The sequence below is a fragment of the Candoia aspera genome, chromosome 2, assembly GCF_035149785.1.
Source record: "Candoia aspera isolate rCanAsp1 chromosome 2, rCanAsp1.hap2, whole genome shotgun sequence".
Lineage (NCBI taxonomy): Eukaryota > Metazoa > Chordata > Lepidosauria > Squamata > Boidae > Candoia > Candoia aspera.
Genome location: NC_086154.1, coordinates 156296365 through 156318451, shown reverse-complemented (window position 1 = coordinate 156318451; position 22087 = coordinate 156296365). Strand labels below are relative to the sequence as shown.

The 22087-nt window shown below is 46.2% G+C and overlaps 1 protein-coding gene across 2 annotated transcripts in view; it reads right to left on the bottom strand.

The window, feature by feature from the left end:
- Positions 1-17943, bottom strand: part of SLC44A2 (solute carrier family 44 member 2 (CTL2 blood group)) — a 73181-nt gene extending 55238 nt beyond the window's left edge. Inside the window, exon 1 of one of the 2 annotated variants that reach the window (XM_063294498.1) lies at positions 17751-17943. In XM_063294498.1, the coding sequence (XP_063150568.1) occupies positions 17751-17802 (52 nt within the window). In that variant the 5' untranslated portion in view covers positions 17803-17943. The remainder of the gene's footprint in view (positions 1-17750) is intronic. The other variant, XM_063294500.1, reaches the window with a different exon arrangement.
- Between the last annotated feature and the right edge of the window lie 4144 nt (positions 17944-22087).

Here is a 22087-nt window from a genome sequence, read left to right as displayed (position 1 = left end):
TTGCGGTTGGCTTCGTCTGGTCGCAGGTTGTCCCGCCGTCGGCTGCGCCGTAGAGTCGAGCTGCCTCCGAGCGCCGCTTCGGGTGGTCACAGCCATCCCCAGTTGCGAGGCGGATAGGACCGTCCCAATGGTGTCTGGGGCGGGCTCTTCGTCTTGGGGCAGTCGGGAGAGGGCGTCGGCCAGGAAGTTCTTCTTGCCCGGCATGAACTTCAGCTGGAAATTAAAGCGGCTGAAGAATTGGGCCCATCGGACCTGTTTTGGGCTAAGGCGTCTGGGCGTTCGGAGGGCCTCGAGGTTCCGGTGGTCGGTCCAGACCTCGAATGGTTGGGTGGCTCCCTCGAGTAGGTGTCGCCATGTTTCTAGCGCCGATTTTACCGCGAAGGCTTCTTTCTCCCAGACGTGCCATCGCCTTTCTGTCTCGGAGAACTTCCTTGACAGGTAGGCGCATGGTTTCAGGAGTCCCGTGGGGTCCTTTTGGAGTAGGATGGCCCCCAGGGAGAAGTCTGAGGCGTCGGCTTGGACCACGAACGGCCGTTCTGGGTCCGGGTGCGCGAGGATTGGCTCCGTGGTGAACAGCGCTTTCAGCTTGTTGAATGCGGTCTGGCACGCGGGAGTCCAATTCAACACTGTGCCCGGGTTCTTGGCGCGTCGGGTGTCCCCCACCCCTTTGGTTTTGAGGAGGTCCGTTAGGGGGAGGGCTATCTCTGCGAACCCCCGGGCGAATGACCTGTAAAAATTCGCGAAGCCAAGGAAGCTCTGGAGTTGGCGTCTGTTGCGGGGGCGCTCCCAGTTTAGCACCGCCTCGACTTTTGCGGGGTCCATTTCTATGCCGTCCCCGGAGATTCGGTACCCCAGGTAGTCTAGGCGCGCTTTGTGAAACTCGCACTTTGTAGGCTTGGCATAGAGCTGCGCCCTTCTGAGCTTGTCGAGGACTTGCCTGACTAGGTTCACATGTTCCTCGTGCGTTTTTGTGTAAATAAGGACATCGTCGATGTAGACCAGGACCCCTTTGAACAGATGTTCATGCAGTACCTCACTGATGAGCTGCATGAACGCCCCAGGGGCCCCCGCGAGTCCGAAGGGCAGCACTTTGTACTGGAAGGCGCCTAGGGGGCAGTTGAACGCAGTCTTCCATTCGTCCCCCTCCCTGATTCGGATGCGATAGTACGCCTCGCGAAGGTCCAGTTTGGAAAAGACTTTGCCCGTGGACAGGTGGGCGAGCATGTCCTTCACCAGGGGTAAGGGGTATTTGTTGGACAGGGAAGCCGCGTTTAGGCCCCGGTAGTCGGTGCAGAGCCGTAGGGTGCCGTCTTTCTTCTCCCGGAATAAGACGGGGGCTCCGACCGGTGAGCATGCTGGCTCTATGAATCCCCTGTCTAGGTTTTTATCGATGAACTCCCGGAGGGTTGCCATCTCCTTCGGGGTCATCGAGTAGATCTTTGGTCTAGGTAAGGGGACGTCGGGCAGCAGGTCGATCCGGCAATCCGTCTTGCGGTGGGGGGGTAGTTGGTCAGCTTCCGCCTCTCCGAAGACCTCGGAGAAGTCGGCGTATTGTTCCGGTAGGTCTGCTATGGTAGCGGCGTTGTCCTGTGTAGTCGCCTCCGCTCGTCCTACAGTGGGGTTGGTTCTGCCCGCTGGAACTGGTGCCCGATACTCGCCGTCGCCGAATGTGAAGGTGCGGGTCTCCCAGTTGATGCGCGGGTTGTTTGTCGCGAGCCATGGCATCCCCAGGACTGCAATGGGCCGTCCGATGTGAGTGACGACGAACGATGTGCGTTCGGTGTGAGTGCCCATTTGCAGGGTGACCGGCTCGGTTTGCAGCGTGGCTGGTTTCCCTCCCGCTGTAGAGCCGTCCAGCTGGTGGAATGCCAACGGCGTGGGGAGGGGGAAGCAGTGGAGGTCGAGTTTGGCGACTAGGTCGGGGTGGATGAGGTTTTTTGAGCACCCCGAGTCCACTAGTGCCGCGGCCGTGGTGGCTCCGTTGCCGGCAGAGAGTTTGATTGCCGCCATTATTACGGGGCTTTCGTCGTTCCGTCGAGGTGGTCCGCGCTGTTGTCCCACCGCCTGCCTCGCAACGCGTTTCAGGGCAGGCGGGGAGCTTTTCCCGCCGGCTGGTCGGGGTCTACATTATCCTCTTCCCCCCAGTAGGCGTCCCAGCCTTCCTCTGGTGTCGCTGTGGCCACGGTCATTCGGCGGTGAGGGGGCGGCCCCAGATTGGGTGGTTTGGGGCTAATTTTCGGGGTGGGTTTAGGCGCACTGGTCGGCGGTCGGTTGGTGAAGCAATCCACCGTCTTGTGCCCTAGTTTGCCACACTTCCCGCAGGGCTCCCGATTGAATTTCTTTTTTGGGTATATGGGGCCGGCCATCCCCCCGTGTGGTGCGGGTACCTTTTTGCAGGCATAGTTTGTGTCTTCCGTGGTTGTCATGAGGAAGGTGCGGTGCGCGTGTTCGGCTTTCCCCGCGAGGTGGATCCACCCATGTAGCGTTTCTGGGTCGTCGCGGTAGAGGGCCCATTGGAGAACGTCGCGATTGAGCCCCCTTTTGAACATTTCCAGCAGGGTGGTCTCGGACCAGTCGCTGACCTTCCCCGCGAGGGCTTTGAACTCCAGGGCGTAGTCTGGGACAGTGCGTGTGCCCTGTTTAAGTCTTTGGAGTGCGCTTTTCGCCCTCACTTTGGCTAGGGGGTCTTCGAAGTAGTTTTTCATCTCATTGATGAAGGCAGGGAAGTTGGCGAGGGCAGGGGAGCTGGACTCGTACAGTTGGACGTACCAGTCCGCCGCCCTGTCTTGTAGTTTGATCGCCACGGCGGCGATCTTGTCGGCTTCGGAGTCGTAGGAGTGTCCGTGCCTCCCCATGAACTCCCTGGCGTTCGTTATGAAGAACGACAGTTTCGTGGGGTTCCCATCGAAGAAGATGGGGAAGTCCTTTGGGCCCGGGCATTTTGCGCGGCCCTTCCTCTCGCTTCCCGGCCTGTGGTGTCGTCCGCCTGGGCCGTCTGCTGACTTTCCGCTGGCCCGTGGGGGTTCGGTGCTTCGCTCGGGGTGTGGGCCTGTGTGGGGACGTCGTTGGGTGGCGCGGGGGGCATAAGCGACTGGAGCATGGTCCGGAGTTCCGTCAGTTGGGCCCGCATGGCCGCGAGTTCAGCTCGTGCCTCCTCGTCCACAGTCCGCGCCGCCGCTGGGGCCAGTTCCGTCGGTGTGTCGGCGGGGGTGGGTTGCCGGCGGGGTTCCTCCTCCCTCTGCCGTTGGTCCGCTTGCTCCGCCGTCTGCTGGGTGTCTCCATCGTCCTCCTCCGTGCTGACCGCCGTTGGGCTGTCGCTCCACGTCCGTTGCTGGGGTGCGATGTGGGGCGCGGGGTCCTCCGCTGGTTTCGGAAGGTGTGTTGCTCCCTCCCGCGGTCGGGTTGCCTCCGTCGCCATCTCCCCTTGGGGTTGGAGCTGCGGCTCGGGTCGGGTGGGGTGGGCGTCCATGGCTCCGGGAGTCCGCGGTGCCTCTGGCCTCGGTCGGTCCTCCTCTGTTTCTTGCCGTGCGGCTCGCCCTCCTTGCCCGCGTCGCTCCGGCTTCATCTTGCTGGTCTTCTCGCCGTCTATTCCTCCCGCGGCTCATTGTCGTCCGGTGGGGCTCGGCGAGGCTGAGTTTATGACTCTCAGCTTTATGTCATGCGCTGCCTACCTTTGAATAATGCTCAGACACTGGTTCGGTGGATCAGGCTCTGGTTTATTCACAGCGCAGGTACAGCGTCGGGAAAAAAGCTGAGAGGGACAGGAGCTCGCCGGTGCGGGGTTTAAATACCCCGCGCCGGTCAGCGCCCCCTCACTCGCGGTCACGTCACCCCCCCCTTTGTCCAATACGTTGCCCTGCCGGTGGGTGAGGGGTTGCGAGGCCCCGCTGGCGTTCCGGGATCGCCCATCATCGGGTTTTCTATTCATCCGGTGACTGCTGTCAGCTGGGCGATCTCCGTTGTATTAGCGCTGATGGCTTGGGTGAGCTCCGTGATCCGTTTAGCTATTGTTTGTTGGCCGTTAGTCATTGTGAGTTGATGGCTACTTATCTTGAGCCCCTTCTCCTGTTTCCTTGCTATTGTCATGTGTGCCATTGCGCTGATGACTTCAGCTCAACGGCACTCATGACACCCAGGTTGGAAGATGGTCAAAATGCTACTGGGGAGGAACAGAAGATGAGTTCAACTAGCCCCAGACGTGATGACGCAGCTAGCTCAAAGCCGAAAGGACGGCTAGCGGCTGACGGCGCTGGTGGTGAACGGCGAATCCGATGTTCTAAGGATCAACACACCATTGGAACCTGGAATGTAAGATCTATGAGCCAGGGCAAATTGGATGTGGTTATTGGTGATGTCATGAGTAAGGATGGCGAGCAGGGGGCTCCCATCCAGACTGTCAAGCGCATGCGTAGCACTGATGAATTGTTCAGCCATTCAAAGAGACACAGATCGGGACCGCCTTAACCCTTGGGGGTTATATGTCTGGGTTTTCCCCACGCTTCTTCAGTTTGTTAGGATTCCTGTTAAGTACTAGCAATAAATATTAGAGACCAGTTCCTTGTCTCAGTGTGTTTCCTGGTTGTTAGGACAGGTGAGATGTCAAGATTAGAGATAGATGTTTTGGGCATCAGTGAACTGAAATGGACTGGAATGGGCCACTTCACATCAAACGGCCACCAGATCTACTACTGTGGACAAGAGGACCACAGAAGAAATGGAGTAGCCTTCATAATTAATAGTAAAGTGGCTAAAGCAGTGCTTGGATACAATCCAAAAAACAACAATGATCTCAATTCAAATTCGGGGCAAGCCATCTAACATCACAGTGATCCAAATATATGCCCCAACCACAGATGCTGAAGAAGCTGCAGTTCTATGAGGATCTGCAGCACCTACTGGACAACATGCCTAAAAGAGATGTTATTTTCATCACGGGAGACTGGAATGCTAAGGTGGGCAGTCAATTAACACCTAGAATTACAGGTAAGCATGGCCTGGGAGAACAAAACGAAGCAGGACATAGGCTGATAGAATTTTGCCAAGACAACTCATTCTGCATAACAAACACTCTCTTCCAACAACCTAAGAGACGGCTTTATACATGGACTTCACCAGATGGACAACACCGAAATCAGATTGACTACATCCTTTGCAGCCAAAGATGGCGGACATCTATACAGTCGGTAAAAACAAGACCTGGAGCTGACCGTAGTTCAGATCACGAACTTCTTATTACACAATTTAGGATCAGACTAAAGAGATTAGGGAAGACCCACAAATCAGCTAGATATGAGCTCACTAATATTCCTAAGGAATATGCAGTGCAGGTGAAGAATAGATTTAAGGGACTGGACTTAGTAGATAGGGTCCCGGAAGAACTCTGGACAGAAGTTCGCAACATTGTTCAGGAGGCGGCAACAATATACATCCCAAAGAAAGAGAAAACCAAGAAGGCAAAATGGCTGTCTGCTGAGACACTAGAAGTAGCCCAAGAAAGAAGAAAAGCAAAAGGCAACAGTGATAGGGGGAGATATGCCCAATTAAATGCAAAATTCCAGAGGTTAGCCAGAAGGTAAAGGTAAAGGTTTCCCTTGACGTAAAGTCCAGTCGAATCCGACTCTAGGGGGCGGTGCTCATCTCCGTTTCTAAGCCATGGAGCCGGCGTTGTCATAGACACTTCCGGGTCATGTGGCCAGCATGACGACTCGAAACGCCGTTACCTTCCCGCCGAAGCGGTACCTATTGATCTACTCACATTTGCATGTTTTCGAACTGCTAGGTGAGCAGGAGCTGGGACGAGCAACGGGAGCTCACCCCGCCACGCAGTTTCGAACCGCCGACCTTCCGATCGGCAGCTTAGCGGTTTAACCCGCAGCGCCACCGCGTCCCTATTAGCCAGAAGAGATAAGGAATTATTTTTAAACAAACAATGCATGGAAGTGGAAGAAGGCAATAGAATAGGAAGGACAAGAGACCTGTTCCAGAAAATTAGAAACATTGGAGGTAAATTCCAGGCAAAAATGGATATGATCAAAAACAAAGATGGCAAGGACCTAACAGAAGAAGAAGAGATCAAGAAAAGGTGGCAAGAATATACAGAAGACCTGTATAGGAAGGATAACAATATCGGGGATAGCTTTGATGGTGTGGTCAGTGAGCTAGACCAGACATCCTGAAGATTGAGGTTGAATGGGCCTTAAGAAGGATTATTATTATTATTATGCTAATAACAAGGCAGCAGGAGACAACGGCATCCCAGCTGAGGATACCAAGTCATCTTGTCTGCCTCCTGAGGAATCTGTATAACAACCAAGTGGCAACGGTAAGAACAGACCACAGAACAACGGACTGGTTTAAGATTGGGAAAGGAGTACGGCAGGGCTGTATACTCTCACCCTACCTATTCAACTTGTACACAGAACACATCATGCGGCATGCTGGGCTTGAAGAATCAAGGCTGCAGTTAAAATCGCTGGAAGAAACATTAACAATCTCAGATATGCAGATGATACCACTTTGATGGCTGAAAGCAAAGAGGAACTGAGGAGCCTTATGATGAAGGTGAAATAAGAAAATGCAAAAGCTGGCTTGCAGCTAAACCTCAAAAAAACCAAGATTATGGCAACCAGCTTGATTGATAACTGGCAAATAGAGGGAGAAAATGTAGAAGCAGTGAAAGACTTTGTATTCCTAGGTGCGAAGATTACTGCAGATGCTGACTGCAGTCAGGAAATCAGAAGACGCTTAATCCTTGGGAGAAGAGCAATGACAAATCTCGATAAAATAGTTAAGAGCAGAGACATCACACTGACAACAAAGGTCCGCATAGTTAAAGCAATGGCGTTCCCCGTAGTAACATATGGCTGCGAGAGCTGGACCATAAGGAAGGCTGAGAGAAGGAAGATCAATGCTTTGGAACTGTGGTGTTGGAGGAAAATTCTGAGAGTGCCTTGGACTGCAAGAAGATCAAACCAGTCCATCCTCCAGGAAATAAAGCCAGACTGCTCACTTGAGGGAATGATATTAAAGGCAAAACTGAAATACTTTGGCCACATAATGAGAAGACAGGACACCCTGGAGAAGATGCTGATGCTGGGGAGAGTGGCGGGCAAAAGGAAGAGGGGCCGACCAAGGGCAAGGTGGATGGATGATATTCTAGAGGTGATGGACTCGTCCCTGGGGTTGCTGGGGGTGTTGATGACTGACAGGAAGCTCTGGCGTGGGCTGGTCCATGAAGTCATGAAGGTCGGAAGTGACTAAACGAATAAACAACAACACAGTCATTTTTAAAACATGACATTCTGTGAATGCCAGTGAAAATTTGTAGAATTTTCTAGAGTCACAAAATGGGCCTCCAGTTTTGCGAGTTGGCAAACCGCAGCACAGTAGTGGATAGGGAGGGATCCATAATTTGTAGATTGTCCCCACAAATCAACTTGCCCCATTCCTAAACAGAAGTGCTTCCAAATCTAGTTTGCAGGGCCCTTCAAAGCTCTAATGTGGTTCCTGACAACTATGTGCCAATGAAATGCAGGAAAAAGGAGACAGGGCAGATCAAGCTGCAACTCAGCCTTCAGCTACCCAAAACAGAAGTTATTGTGTTAGACAAATAATGGCTGTTAGAGAATCATCCGGGGAGTTTTGTTCAGCTCCAGGAATACAAGGACCATCTAGCAACCCAGGAATTGCCAGCATCTGTTTCTACGCTCATAGCTATTGCCACAGAAATAGTTATTTCAGAGCTTTCCTTCAAATGTTTTTAAAAACATGTATAAAAATTATACCCAAAGGAGTAAAAACCCACAAAAAAGGTTGAAGGTTGGACCTTCACAGTCACCATTGGTTTAACTAGGGCTGCTGGTTCTGTGCTGAAAGAATCCAAACAACCACTAGGTGGCAGTGAAAACCCTCATTTTCTGTATCTCTTTGTTGCCATCTGGTAATTCTCTGAATTTCACAACTTTAGCTTAGCTCTTTCCTGCTGTTGCAGCATTAGGTGGCTCTCCTGCCTCAGGACTGCTAATGATGCTTCTCGACCAGATTTCTGCAAGCTCTTGAATACAGATGGTTATTGTTATACTGTAAAGAGCTTTACCTAACTTATTTCTGCACATCAAATAAACATTTAAGGTCTAGAATAAGACAGTTTTCCCTCTTGATGACTTGATAGTATTTACCTGTCTTGAAGGAAGGGGATATCTGAAATCCTTGCACTTTCCTTTTTAGCAGGTACTTACTGCTGGAGTACACACTCAAAGAACCCAAGTAGTATCGTAAATGGAAAGATCTGTCTTCTCGTCCATAATCAGTTTTAAGAAAGAGCAGTTGGGTGTTCATCTACTAATCATATATCTAGGATCAGCTGATGTGTTGGGTTTAATAGCGAAATCTGCAATACCCACAGATTCATGCAACTATTATTGCTTTTTAAAACGATACTTACTGGATATCAATTATTTAGAATGTTTTCCACATCAACAAGACAGTAAGTATGCTGAAATGCCTGGGAAGTCCTGCACTGCGTTGCAGTGGGACAAATGAGGCTCAGGTGCAAGGAAGGGGAAGTCTTCCTCTTGCTGTAGATTTCGCTACTTGTGAAACTGCTTTGAACTTGATAAATTTTGTTTCACATTTCTTATCCCAGAGACAAAGTACCCCAAAATTTTGGGAGTGCAACAAAGAAAAGATAATCATGTACAGAGGCTGGATTCACCCATCATGTTAAGCTACAGTGTACTGGTGTGTTTCACCCCAGTAACGATAAACCTAACCATGGTTTATTAAATGTGCTCTGTATACTTCCTTATTATTTTCCATTTCTATAGTACTTTTTAATACAAGGTACTTCCATTTGTTCAGTGAAACACATCACTTTCAGTCTCATTTTACAGACTAGATTACTTTGGGCCCATCACTTTCCCTCAGCCTGACCTACCTCTAACCCAGGATTGGAGGAAAGTTGGGGAAATGAGTTAAGTGGTGATAAATTGGTAGGGGTTTGCCACGAGAAGCATGGGTGCTAGAAATCTGGGTGCCCAGTATTGCTAATTAGCAGGATGTAGGAAAGAGGATATAAAGACGGTGTCCCACACTGATGGTATTCCAGAAAGCCTTAAAGACCTGGCTGTTCTCAAGCGGTTGGGAATGTTCAGTACATTTATATGTGTGGGTATTGTTGGCTGGATTCACCTTACTCTATTTTTTAAATTGTCTTGTTTTATTGTGAGCTGCCCAGAGTGAAGCTGGAGTTGGGTGGTCCTAAACTGAATTGAAATCAATCAATCAATCAATCCATCCATCCATCCATCCATCCAAATGGGGAAAATAAACTAATTAGATCCCAGGAGGCTTTTTAGCAGACAAAATAGAACCTGCAAGAGAAGAAAGGGAGTCCTTCCAAGGTGGGAACAGAGATTGCCCTGGATGGGTGAGAGGAAGAAAGAAAACTAAAATTTGGAAAAGGTATAAAAGGTGTGGAGTTGTGGGGTAGAGAAGATGTAGACCCATGGGCAAGGAACTTACAGATCCAGGAACAAACCTGGAACTCTGTTCATGCAGACAGGCTTGATCCAGAGACAGGAAGCCTAGAAGGAATGGCTAGGAAAAAAGAAAAGGAAGTTTAGCAAAGCAACATGAAGACTCAAAAGGGAGGCTTAAAGCAACACAGAGAGATTATTTGAGGGTAAGCAAGAAAAGAAGCAAAGTGTTAGAGCTTTATAAAGAGAAACATTACTCATGAACCAGGCAGCCCCAGAAGACAAAAGGGGCATAAGACAAAAAGCACCCCAGGAGGAATGGCAAGAGGTAAAGGGAGACCCACAAGGCTTTCTCCCCTGGTGGGTTTGTTTGCAACTTGGGTTCAAGGGACGTATCCACCAGCAAGTTCTACCAGTGAGGGGAATCACCTACTAATGTTTCAGCTGGAGAGAGACCAGAAGATGGAATAGAGGGAGAAGCAGCTCAGTGCATGGCAGCTGAGAGAGTAGTTTGGGACTGGCAGAGATAGTGAAACAAGGAACTGACTGGATTTGGAGGTCCAATAATGTGCAAGTCACCAGAAGTGAGGCTTTTTTGCAAGACAACTGTGGACTGGAAGAGCTGGACTGGGCTGTTTATGTAGTATGGGCATTATGCACATGTTATGTGGCTGAAAATGCATTGCCCCTTTAAGGAAAATGTTGGGGTGGATAAAAGGGAGGCTGCCGAGAGATTCCAGCGAATCCAATAGTTATTGGTATGTAAAGTTATTCTTGTCTCAGTGTAAATCTGGTTGTAGACCTATATCTACACCAAGTAACAAAATAAAACTCTGTCATAACTAGAAGTAACTTGGAACTTACAGTGTTCGATCTGGGGCACTGGGACACCCCTTAGAGCTCCCTGCTGGTTGGAAATCTTTTGAACAGGCTTGTGGAGAATAACTTCTATAGCGGCTGGAAGAGACTCTGTTTCGCAAATACCTATGAGATTCAGCTCTCAAACTCAAGGCCACCTCCAGTGTTGTACAGGGGTTACATAATTTCAGCATTACAAGTGGGATGACAGCCTCACAAGGTTGCTGTGGTGGGATATATAGGATAAGAGAATGCTATAAATGCAACCTGGCGCTCCTGAAGGAAACGTGGAATGTAAATCAAATAAAGAAACAAATGACAGTGAATTATCCAAGAGAACTTGCACAGTTCATAACTTATATGCAGAACTGGTCTAGCCGCAGCTCTAAACTGGTTTTTACTAGTTCCTTCTGACCTAATTTTGTGTTGTCCCGCACTGCGGCATACCATTAAATTTGACAATTTTGTTGCGGATTGACTTCATAAAGATAGGGCCTGATTTAATTATTTAACAGGAATATTATTTTAAAAAACACTATTCATCAGGAATTCCATTGCTGATTTACTCTTACATGCAACCCTTGCCAAACCCTTCCAGAAGAGTGATCATCTTGTCTTCTACCAAGAGAAAGAATGAAAATCTTACACAAGATTGTGTAAGTGGTATGAGCAGTGCTGGGAAAGGTTAAAAGATGAGGGATGAGGAAGATGGAGGGATAAAAGAGGGAAGCTACATCTGTTTGCAGATTACAGGCCAGCTCCATGCAGTAATATTCACTTGTTAGAAAGCAATAAGGCCTGGAACAAGCCTGGAGGAAGAATGTTCAAGCAATAATCATAGGAATGTAAAAGGTAACAAAAGGGAGGAGCAGGATTCTTTCCTTCCTTCTGATTTTTTTTTTTAGTTTATGTACAGTCGTAGGTAAAAAGGAAGAAATAGGAATGGACAGGCCTGCTACTAGGCGATTAACAGGTGATGAAGTTTTTCAATTCCTCCTTTGCTTCAGTCTTCTCCCCAAAGGGGAACTGTGTCAATTGCTTGGCTCTGTTTAAACAAACACATAGAGTCTGCATGCAGGGTAAAAGACGAAACTACTTGTATCTGACAGTGGAATGCAAGAATGAAAGGCCACGCACTGACATTTTTCATCAGTACCACTAGCTGTGGATCCCTTGGACAGAAGGAGGGAGTGGAAACCCAAGGAGACAGATGTTTAACCAAGATCAGAAGATCTACCAATTGCTTAACAGAGGCTTTTGTTAGTGATATCAGCTACTCCAGATATTCCTGGTTATAGTTGGGCAGGGTAAGGAGGAGCCCTGCATTCTCACTGCAGATGAAGGAAACAGAACCAAAAAGGTCAAGAATTCTGCATTTCAGAATTTTCAAGCAGAAACAGTAGTCAAAGGTCTGTGTATAAATAGATTAAATCTGCTCACTCAAAGCTCTTCTACCATGGGAGAAGAGTTAATAGCAACTATGTTGGGCTCCCTTATACCCAAGGACCAGTCCCATTTGATCTTCCAAAATTAGTCAAGGCTCTTGTAAAAAGAGGAAAGAATAGAAGGCAGACAGAATTCCAGTGATGCAGCTGTTCTCCCAGATTATTGGAACATGTGAAATCCTTTTTGAAAAGAAGGGCACAGGCAGATATCCCACCACTCAGCTATAAAGAATACCTTTCCAAACACCCCATCACCATATAGTGACTCTGTCTGGCAAAAGCTTGGCAGAAATTCCTGGATGCAGGGCTTGGCATGGCCATCTTGGCTGTTCGGCTTGAGCTCAGCTAGAGGCCTCAGGCACACGGCATGGCTAGATATAAGAATCTTGCTGCCTGGTAGGATGAAGCAAAGTAAAACAGTCAATTGACTTCTCCGCAAATTATCTGCTCTCTAGAGCAGTTCTTGCCTTTTCTTTCCATTAATTTCACACTGAGTGGTTGTTGATCATTGATATAACCGCCATCTCTATCCTGGGAACCACTGCCTCTTGGCGTAACCCAAACAAGTGGAGACGCTTTTTATTGCAACTTTTTTTTTCCCAAGAAAGAAGTTCCTGAGGGAGAAAAACCCACTGCTTATCCCACAACCATCTTGCTGCAAACTTTACTTCCTGATTCTACCCGTCCATCCTGCCTGAATTCTCTTGCAATGACCCTGAAAACCAGATAGAAGAAAGGGAGTGAGGCCAAGCGGGGTAATCAGAATGAAACAGACTCTGCCTACAAAGGTTAGAGTCTGTAATCCTGGAATTTCAGCTAGATTAATACATTGGACTAAATCACAATTTTGTTAACTATATATTATAAAGACACCACTATTGAATAGGTTCACACAATTCACTATACCAGTGTTTCTCAACCTCAGCAACTTTAAGATGCGTGGACTTCAATTCCCAGGATTCCCCAGACACCATTGCTGTCTGGGGAATTCTGGGAGCTGAAGTCCACACACCTTAAAAGTTGCTGAGGTTGAGAAACACGGCACTAAACCAGAACAGAATTTCTTTGGTTTTGGCTTTGTGCGTACAAGTGCATAAATTATTAAAAATAGATACAAAATCAACATAACAATACTCTAGCTAGTCCTTAGCACAGTAGCATTCTAGGACTGTATTTAAGACTGAGATAGGGACAGCAGAAATCCATTGGACACCAATGACACTACTGTACGCTAAAGGGTTAGATTTTTCCATAGCTCCCTGCTTCTGCCTAGTGGTCAACTAGACTTTTGCAGCCTAGATCTGGTAGTCTTCGCAACCTTTCCGGATTGCATTTCCCCCTGATTCCACCCTTTATTCCAGCTCCAGTTGTATGTCTGCCTGTGTACATGCACACACAAAACCTTTCATGGGATAGTACACCCCGTAAAATGTTTTGGTGCCTCGCCTCTGTTGCCTTTGCTGCAACAAATCAACACAGCTATCTTCTGGAAGAGGTAAGAAATGTCAGACTTAGTCTTTGAAGGACTATCCTGAAATTCAGCTCTTTTTCAATTCTTAGAAAATAACTAGCTATTTCTTTAATGCTGATCAAAGAAAGAGATCTGAAAAGGATTTTTTAAAATGGAAAGAAAAGGGACTATGGTTAAAAAAAATTCTAAATCTCACATCTGATTGCGAAGATATGTTACACAAATGTATTGATATTAGATTTCATTCTTTTAATATTCAGAAGAAATAAATGCAGCTATTCCTTACATCCTGACATGATTTCTTCATCGCTGGTCAGAAGTTTTCAACTTCCTAAATAGCCAGAAATTTGAATACATTAGAATTATAGACTGTAATACAGGATTGAAAACAGTAGGGATTTCTTCTCCGTAATCATTAAAGGCAAATATATCAGAGGAAAGAAAATAAATTAAATACCTTATTACCGTCTTAGACAAGAATAAAAGAAGCATTGAGCAGAATGAATCAAATTAAACATGAAAGTGATTAAATTGAAGGAACGCTAGGACTATTTTAGAGATTTCTATGGGAATAGATTTGTTGATTTAGAAAACGCATACGATAAAATGAATAGGCTTGGATTATGGAATGTTTTGCATGAGTGTGGTAGTTGCATGTTGGCTGCTGAATGCCGTAAAAGCAGCCATGTGATGATGATAAGAATGCACTGAGTGAATGCACTGAGTGCACCCTAAAATAAGGATGTATAATGTTCTCTTGGTTATTGTGTTTATGGATAAATGTATATAGAATGCTTGTGATGACAGCAGTCTTGGCTGGGGGATTTGAATATGCATGTAATTTTGTATGCAGATAACCCCATATTGCTGGCTGAGAACTCACATTATTTGCAGCCAACACTAGATAGACTGTATGGCTAAACAAGGAGTATGGATCTGTAAATTAATGTACCATATCAAAGTTGTGTTTGATAGATAAAATGGAGTGAACAATTGCAGGTTACACATAAAGGGTAAAAAAAACCTAGAGCAAACAGATAAATATGTGTATCTTGTCAAAATGTTTACTAAAGCTGGGAAAATGGATAGAAATTTTTTTAACAACAAATGTTAGTAAGAAGGCGGTGGGTAGCATGAGATCTGTTGTAAGGGATGAAAGTTTGTTAAAAGAAAGAAAAATTGCTGTCGATCGAGTTATGCATCTGCCACTTTGCTGTATGGAAGTGAGGATTCAGTGTGTCAAGAGAAACATAACAGTAAGTTGAATGCCGTGGGAATCCATTATTTGAGGTGTGATAAAACAAGAAGTAGTGCAATGGTTCATGGCTGTGGTGGCAGTAAAATTTGTTGCAAAAGTTCTGTAACATGTTCAGAAGGTTGCTTTGGCTGTAGAAATAAGCAGAAGTAGGATCCTCGGAGATGGGGTAGCGTAAACAGTAGGAGGTAAGGGAAAGGCAGAGATAAACTGTTGCTGCAGACAAAGGGGGAAAAGGGGTGAGGTTAGAGTTCAAGACTGCCCAAGGCAAAGGCTTTTGTCCCAAGGAGCAGAGATGCAAAAATGATGTAAGGTGAAACAGAAACTTTAAAAAGGAGAATACAGAAAGCATGAACAAGGGTTGTGTGCATGTTCATTGGCCTGGGAGAGAAGTCCAAGAGAGTGTGAGTGTGTAGAGTTAAAGCCTTCCAGGGAAAAGGTACTATGGCAAAGAAGCAAGAAAGGACACTTTAAGAAAAAGAAGGAAGAAGATGCAAAGCACTGATATCATTCTCAACTCCAGCTTGCTTGTTCTACACAGTGGTTTTTGAAATTCTTACACTGCATGTTAAATATCACAATCAACACATCCTTCCAAAAACCCACCCAAGACTGGTAGAAGCTACTATATATATACTATATAAACAGCCATCAAACTTACTTCCCCATGTCAGAGCACTGATGATGTTATCTAGCCTGGCAATGAAACATCTGCAAAAAGAAAACCAAGCTCAGAAAAATATCAAGAACCCGATAACTCAACCCTGAGCTACCTATATTCTCCAGTATTGCAACAGACACTCTTACTGAGCAATCAGAAAAAGAGCCCTGCTCGGAGATCCACTGAAGCCCCACTTCAAAATGGTCATCAGTTTTGCTGGTGAGGCCAGTTTCAACTGCTTCAAGACAATTTTGTGCCTTGAGAAAAAGAAAGTAAGCAAGCAAGGAGTGACGACAGCATCTCTCAGAGCCACAGAGGGCATATGGGGGGTGGGGGGAGGCAGCACATCCTGTGAGAGGAAAAAGGGAGGTGGCACAAGTCAAGGGGGAGTGGGGAGAAACTCACTGAAACAAAGCAGGCTGATCTGAATCTCTAGCTTGTTTTTTTCACTTAGTACCTATTTGCAAGTTGGTCAGTTTAGCTCCTGTTTTATTTCTTGGCTCATTTTTGTTCATTTTTAAATCTTAATTTATTGCATCAGCTCACATTTTCATCAAGCTGGCTTTTGTATCTGCCTCTGTATTGTTATCATTTGGGGCCATTATCTGACTTGCTAACTTTGTTCTGGTTTTAGGTTTTTAGGTTTTATTTTATTATTATTGGGTTAAATGGTTGCATAATACCTTAAAATAATTGCATAATAAATAGTTAAAATAGTTGCAAAATAAAAGCATTTATTTTGTAGATCCCTTATGAATGCAAATTATAAATATGCATAAAAACCCAGGGTCTACCTACCAAAGCCAGGTGTAACATGTAAAATAGTGGCACATAAAGAAGACAGAGAACCAAGGAGGGCCCACCCTGCTCAGCATTTCCTTTCAGTATTGGAACTAACACCCTCGCTCCAATCCTTTTGCACACAAATCTACTCTTGATTTAGGCAGTCTAACTGAAGAGGAGAAAAAACATCCTTTTGCTGCCTATACTGTTCAGCCACTGAGATTCAAGAGCTATGCAAGTAATCCATAGATCTGCCTATTAATCCTGGCTTACCTTCTGTCTCTTTTGCACTAAAATAAGGAGCAAGCAGCTCTCAGAAAAATCTCTCCTTAGGTTATATTCACACCACAATTTCCCAATTCACACTCTTTTGAGAAACAGCAAGAACTCACCTCTTATTCTGAGAGCAGGACCTTATTACTTTCTGGCCAGAACCAATATGAGTCTTGGTTATCAATTCAAGAGTTAAACAGAGATAGACCATCCCATAGACTAATCTACTAAATTTGTTCGGATGCCATGACAATTTTCACTTTTTTTTTAGGTTGACATCCTGAAAGCAAGGCCATGTATCCCCCAAGAGCTGAATTTAGCACAGAGACCTCTAATCATGAAATAAGGCATTGACTTGTTGACATGATCTCTAGGGTAATCCAAGTCAAACTGTTCTGGTGCAAGAGTAATAAGGATTCTTGATTCAACTTATCTAGGCATGGCTGTCCTGATTCAGTATAGAAAAGGGGTTGCCTGTTGCTTTCATTCAGCTGGAAAAAAAACAACCTTATTCAACCTAGTAAGAGATATATCTATAATCTGTCCCTCCTCCTCTTCCCCATTCTCACACTTCAAAACCTATATTTGCTAATAAAGGCATCTCAGCCAGGAAGTGGCTACCTTCATTCCCCCATCCCATCTTCTTGATTCATACTCCAGAAGGGTGTAGTCACCTTAGTCAATAACAGCAACAGACAACTGGAAGACTAGCAAATTCAGTGCAATACATTCCCTTGAATGAAACTGTGGTACAGTCTCCCAAAGCAGGCTATGCCATAGTTTAAAAAAATATATCTAACCACGACTAGTAGGATGATGGGAGAAGCAGAAGCCACTGGATCCAGGACAGCAGTCTCCCGACCCACTAGTGACACTCACAAGCCCTGCCAGGTATCTCTTGCTGCAGATCAGATCCACCTCGCAACCGACCGAGAGCCAGTCGCGATGAAAAAGAAGCAACAAAGAATCTCAGCTAAGCAATCCAGTCCATCTCTGGGCTGCGCAGCCTGTGGACGGAGCGCGGGAAGAAGAGACCTTCCCTTCCCTTCTCACTCTGGGCTCCGGCAGAGTCGCGAGGGCTGAGGACGAACCCACGGCCTGCAAGCCCTCCAGCCCGACGGGCGGCAACGCCGCTACGGCGCTGAGGGGGGCTCAAGCTAATCTCGATCGGGTCAAGGGCAGGCTGCCCAAAGCCCCAGGAAGGCAAGAACCCCTTTAATTCGCTCGCGCAGGCTAGAGTGGGCTCTCCCCGTAGGTCGCCCCCCCCCCCGCGTTTTGTTCTCTCAAGAGACTCCGCCCGGGGAAAGCAGCAGCGAACTCCCCGCGTCGGCGCCGTTACCGCGGGGCCAGGGCAAGACGCCTAGCGGCTCCCGGCGAAAAGGGCCACGGCTGTCCGCGGATGCCTCCCTGCCCGCCATCCCAGCGCCGCCGCCGCCGCCGCCTCGGGCGACGCTTTCCGAGGGGCCAGCTCTCCAGCGGCGGTGCGTGTCTCCCTTCGCCTCCGCCGGGAAGCGGCGAGCGCCTTTACCGTGAGGCCCGTCTCCATCGTCCGGCTCCTTGCTGCTGGGTTCGCCGTTCATCTCTGCGGAAATCAGGCGTAGCTTGCAATAAGCGAGCGCAGAAGCGCCTGCGAGGCGCGGCTCCCGGGGGACTGCGAGTAGGCGGGGTGGGGCAAGAGAAGGAAGGCGCGCGGGTCCGCAGACGGCCTGGCGCCCCCCGATGGCCCTCCGCCGCTGCCCCGCCCGGCCGCTGCCCCGTCGTTGCTGCCCGCGACGGTCCAGCAGCCCAAGCACGGCGGGCGCGGCCACGCATGGCCGAGGCGTGCATAGCTCCTGTCTCTCCGGCGCGGCAAACCGCGCCCCTGTTATCCTCGCTAAACAACGGGCATCAGTAGAGCGCGATTGAAGACGCGCTGCTGGATGAGCCCCCGGCCACGCATTAAAAGAGGGAAACGGCTGAGAGAAAGGGGCAGAGGCAGTCGGAGGCTTCTTTAGTTGCGAAAATTCCTTTTAAAAACTCCTTTTCCTTCACCAAGAGTGAAGAAAAATGATTCCTTCACCAATGCAGAAAAATTATTTCAGTGGAATCCACCTATTAGGAATGTTTGCTGGTTGTCTTGCGCCAGAAACAGGACGAGGAGAGCCCAGCCTTGTTGTTCTGTTAGGCTTCTTAGTGCGATTCGGGGCTGTTGATCGTGATATTGATCAGGTTTGGCAGAATGTTTCCAGAAGGTGCTGCTGCAAGGCTGTTCCCAATGAGATGGGGATCATGGGATCCATCCCCCCACAAAGCTGTCCCTAGATGTGCCACTCCACAAGTCCCATCACCGCAACCATCATGTTAAATAGCAATGGTGTGTATCCTAGGACATGCAGTGACATGCATCCAGATGGCATCAGATTGAAATTCCTGATCTCAAGCATCATTTAAAAATCTGCTTTAACCCCTTCCCGAAATCACGCAGGGAGTTCACCCAATATTTAGGGGCTTGGTCCATCACCATACCAATGAAACACAGCTGTTTGTTTCAACAGACATCAGAGAGTTTGTGGATTATGGTCCAGACATAGAGAGGTTTGGGTAAGGACAAGACACTGAGGCTCAGTCCAGATAAGATGGGTGTGTGGAATGAAGCAGGCAAGACAGGGACCCACAATTCCCAGGCCAGACAGGACTGCTATGTCAGCACTAACAGGTGCCTCCCAGTCTCAAGGCCATCAAGAGAACAGCCGATTCTCTATTGACTTGAAAAGGTGGGAGGAAAAAAACTAGAATTTCAACCTCAGGGCACAGACCACATATATGTTCCATATATGTGTGTATACCTTCATTCTTGTCTGCAGTAAACAAACTGATCTACCTGTATTATGTCCTTGGGTTTATGCTGCAGACAAATTCCTGTTACACAGAATTAAGTGTGTGGAGATTTATTTTATATTATTGCCATGTCTGGGGTGAAGCCTGGCAGAGGAGTTCTATTAGTTGCTAGGAAAACCCGTGTGAGATCCGGGGCATGGTCAGCTCAAACCTAGGACAGGCGGTGCGGAGTCAGAATAGCCAGCCCCCTTTCTAGACCAGCCTTCCTCTTCCACAACTGCCAGCAAGATGCATATGGAAAATGGCAGGTTCAAAGACTGAGGCCTTTTGGGATGAACTTTATTTTTGTCTGTAGGGAAGGGAGTAAATGCAGGGTGAAAGTATATACAAGGAGGGAAACCTACATATTCAGAGAGTAGTTTCAGGCGAGGAGAGTGGAAACCCAGTCAAATCTCCCCAGATTTTCCTTGCAAAACCAGATTAAGAGGTTTCCTGTAGGTCAAGCTTGATGGTGACTACATGGGCACAGCCAAGTTGTTTTCATGACAGCTATATGTCCCACCACTCTAGCCTACAGCCCTGGGATTTCCTGGTAGTCCCCCATCCAGTACTAGCCAGGTCTGACTTTGGGAACTCCACCCTAACTGGCTCTCTGGTAAAAGCCCACTGCTATTATGAAATACGCCACCATGTGTGATCTCCTCCTCCTGCCTAACTGGTTGTTCAGTCTCTAACACTGAATTTAGAGCTGTGTCAAACTCCATCATGTCCAAAACTCGCATCCTTTCCTGGATGGGATGGGTCCTTCTGGTGGTCCTTGAAACGGACCTGGAATTAAACTGGCAGCGGTTGCTACAAGACTTGGCAAGCATATTCTCTGCTCACGATACCTATAAATACAGTGACTGTATATCCTTTATTGTGAAGAACAGTCCTTTATTTCACAAAGCTGTCCTTTAGATTAATTTATTTAATTTATTGATTTTCTTGGTTTTGCTCTTGAATTTTCCTTTGTAAAGCAAAGTTATAAACATAAACAATTGTTATGAACCTCTTTCAGATTTGCCCCCTTTTCAGATTTTTCCTTTATTTTTTTCCGATCAAATACTGTCACTGTACCTATAAGGCACATTTACCTGAATCCTAGCACACACTTCAGCTCTGCCGGATTTTTCTTTTTATAAAACTTTTATTATTTTCAAAAGATAGTAAAGATACAAACAAAAGAGAATATAGAACAGGTAGAAAACAGAACTAAAGAAAAAAGAGCGAACTATAAAAGTGTTAGTAGAGAGAAAACAGAAAAGGAAAGTGACTTCTGACTTTCTCCGATACAGATATAGGTAAGTTTACAAATCTAATCTCTTACAATTAATTAACCTATCTTAACATTATTTCTATTAGAAAAAAACATTTAATCTCTAAAACCCAAAATTAAAACATCATGTTTTTCTCTTACAAGCAAGTAGTCCAAAAGTGGTTGCCAAGTTGATATAAACGCAGAAACAGAATGTTCTCTTATTAAAACTGTTAATTTAGCCATTTGAGCCAAGTCCATTAGTTTAACAATCCAATCTTCAACTGTAGGTATTTGTGGATCTTTCAGCTCTGCAAGATTTTTTTAAAGACCACAGTATGAAGACAGTAGCTGAGAGAAAGTGAATTATGCTTGAAAATGGATTTTATTTTCAGAACAAAAATATAACTATATACTAAACAAACCAAGAATTGTTTTTTTTTAATCTCCTCTTGGATGTGTTTGTCTTGCAAACCAAAACTGTTAACTAACGGAAAGCTCAACCACAACACCATATTGCTACAGAAAATCAGCCTATAATTTCCTCCTCCAGATTCAGGAATGATTCTCAGCAGTTGGCATCAGCCCTTCTTCCCTGTGTGTGTGTGTGTGTGTGTGTGTGTGTGTGTGTTCTCAGCAGTTGGCATCAGCCCTTCTTCCCTGTGTGTGTGTGTGTGTGTGTGTGTGTGTTCTCAGCAGTTGGCATCAGCCCTTCTTCCCTGTGTGTGTGTGTGTGTGTGTTGCTTAGCAGTAGTTTAAAGGGGCAAAGACCTCACAGCAGTGTGAGTTCTCACAGAATGGGCTGGGACTGTTAGAAATGGGTTTTGCTGTAGAAAGGCTCAAACTATCTTTCCAACAGTTTGAAATACAGTACATTTATTTCACAGGCAAAATAACTTCCTTTGCTTTTCCTAATCTTGAAATTCTAAAAAGATCAATATATGTTATTGCAATATGAAACTAAATACTCAGAGCATCATGGAAAATATGCAGAACTGCAATAGGCTTCTAAATACATTTCATAGAAAGAAATGTGTTTACCCATTAGAAAATGCAAAAAAAAAGAAGGGAAACATAAGCAGTTTATTCTCACCTCAGTTTTAGGCTGAGACCATTAAGAGACCAGGGTATTGGGAGGGGGAGTGAACGTGAACAATGTTTTTTCCACTTTATTTATTTAATTAAGCAGAACATAAAAAATAAAATTATTAAAACTACTGCATACAATTTGTATACACACAATGTTAATATTTCCATTTATAGATTAATGCAATTAATGCACATATGATGTAACTTGAATTGTAAATTTCAGCTATTTAAATACACTTTGAGTTCTGACTGACATGTTTCTGAGTAAACCTTCTGATCTTTAATTCATCAAATTAATTTTTAGAGAGAGAGAAAGAGAGAGAGAGAGAGATTAGCAGTGCTTGGAGAATCCTGCTTCTTGAGCATGGATACTGGCCATTTGGCTCCTTGACCACCAATTGGACACTAGCCAATTTACTCATGACTATTTCACACTCTGAATTGCCTTGGAAACACTAGCTTTGGGGGAAGAAATGGTTGCTATGGCCAAAATATAATTACTGCTTTTTTGTGTTCAATTGTTTGTTAAACTGATTGCATGCTTATTTAAACCAGATTGCTCTTTCTGCAACATTCTGCAAGATTTTTTTTTTACAGCCCAGGTACTTGAAAAGTGGGATTTAAAACCAGTGTTTTGGCACTGAATGGATATGGCAGAAAAT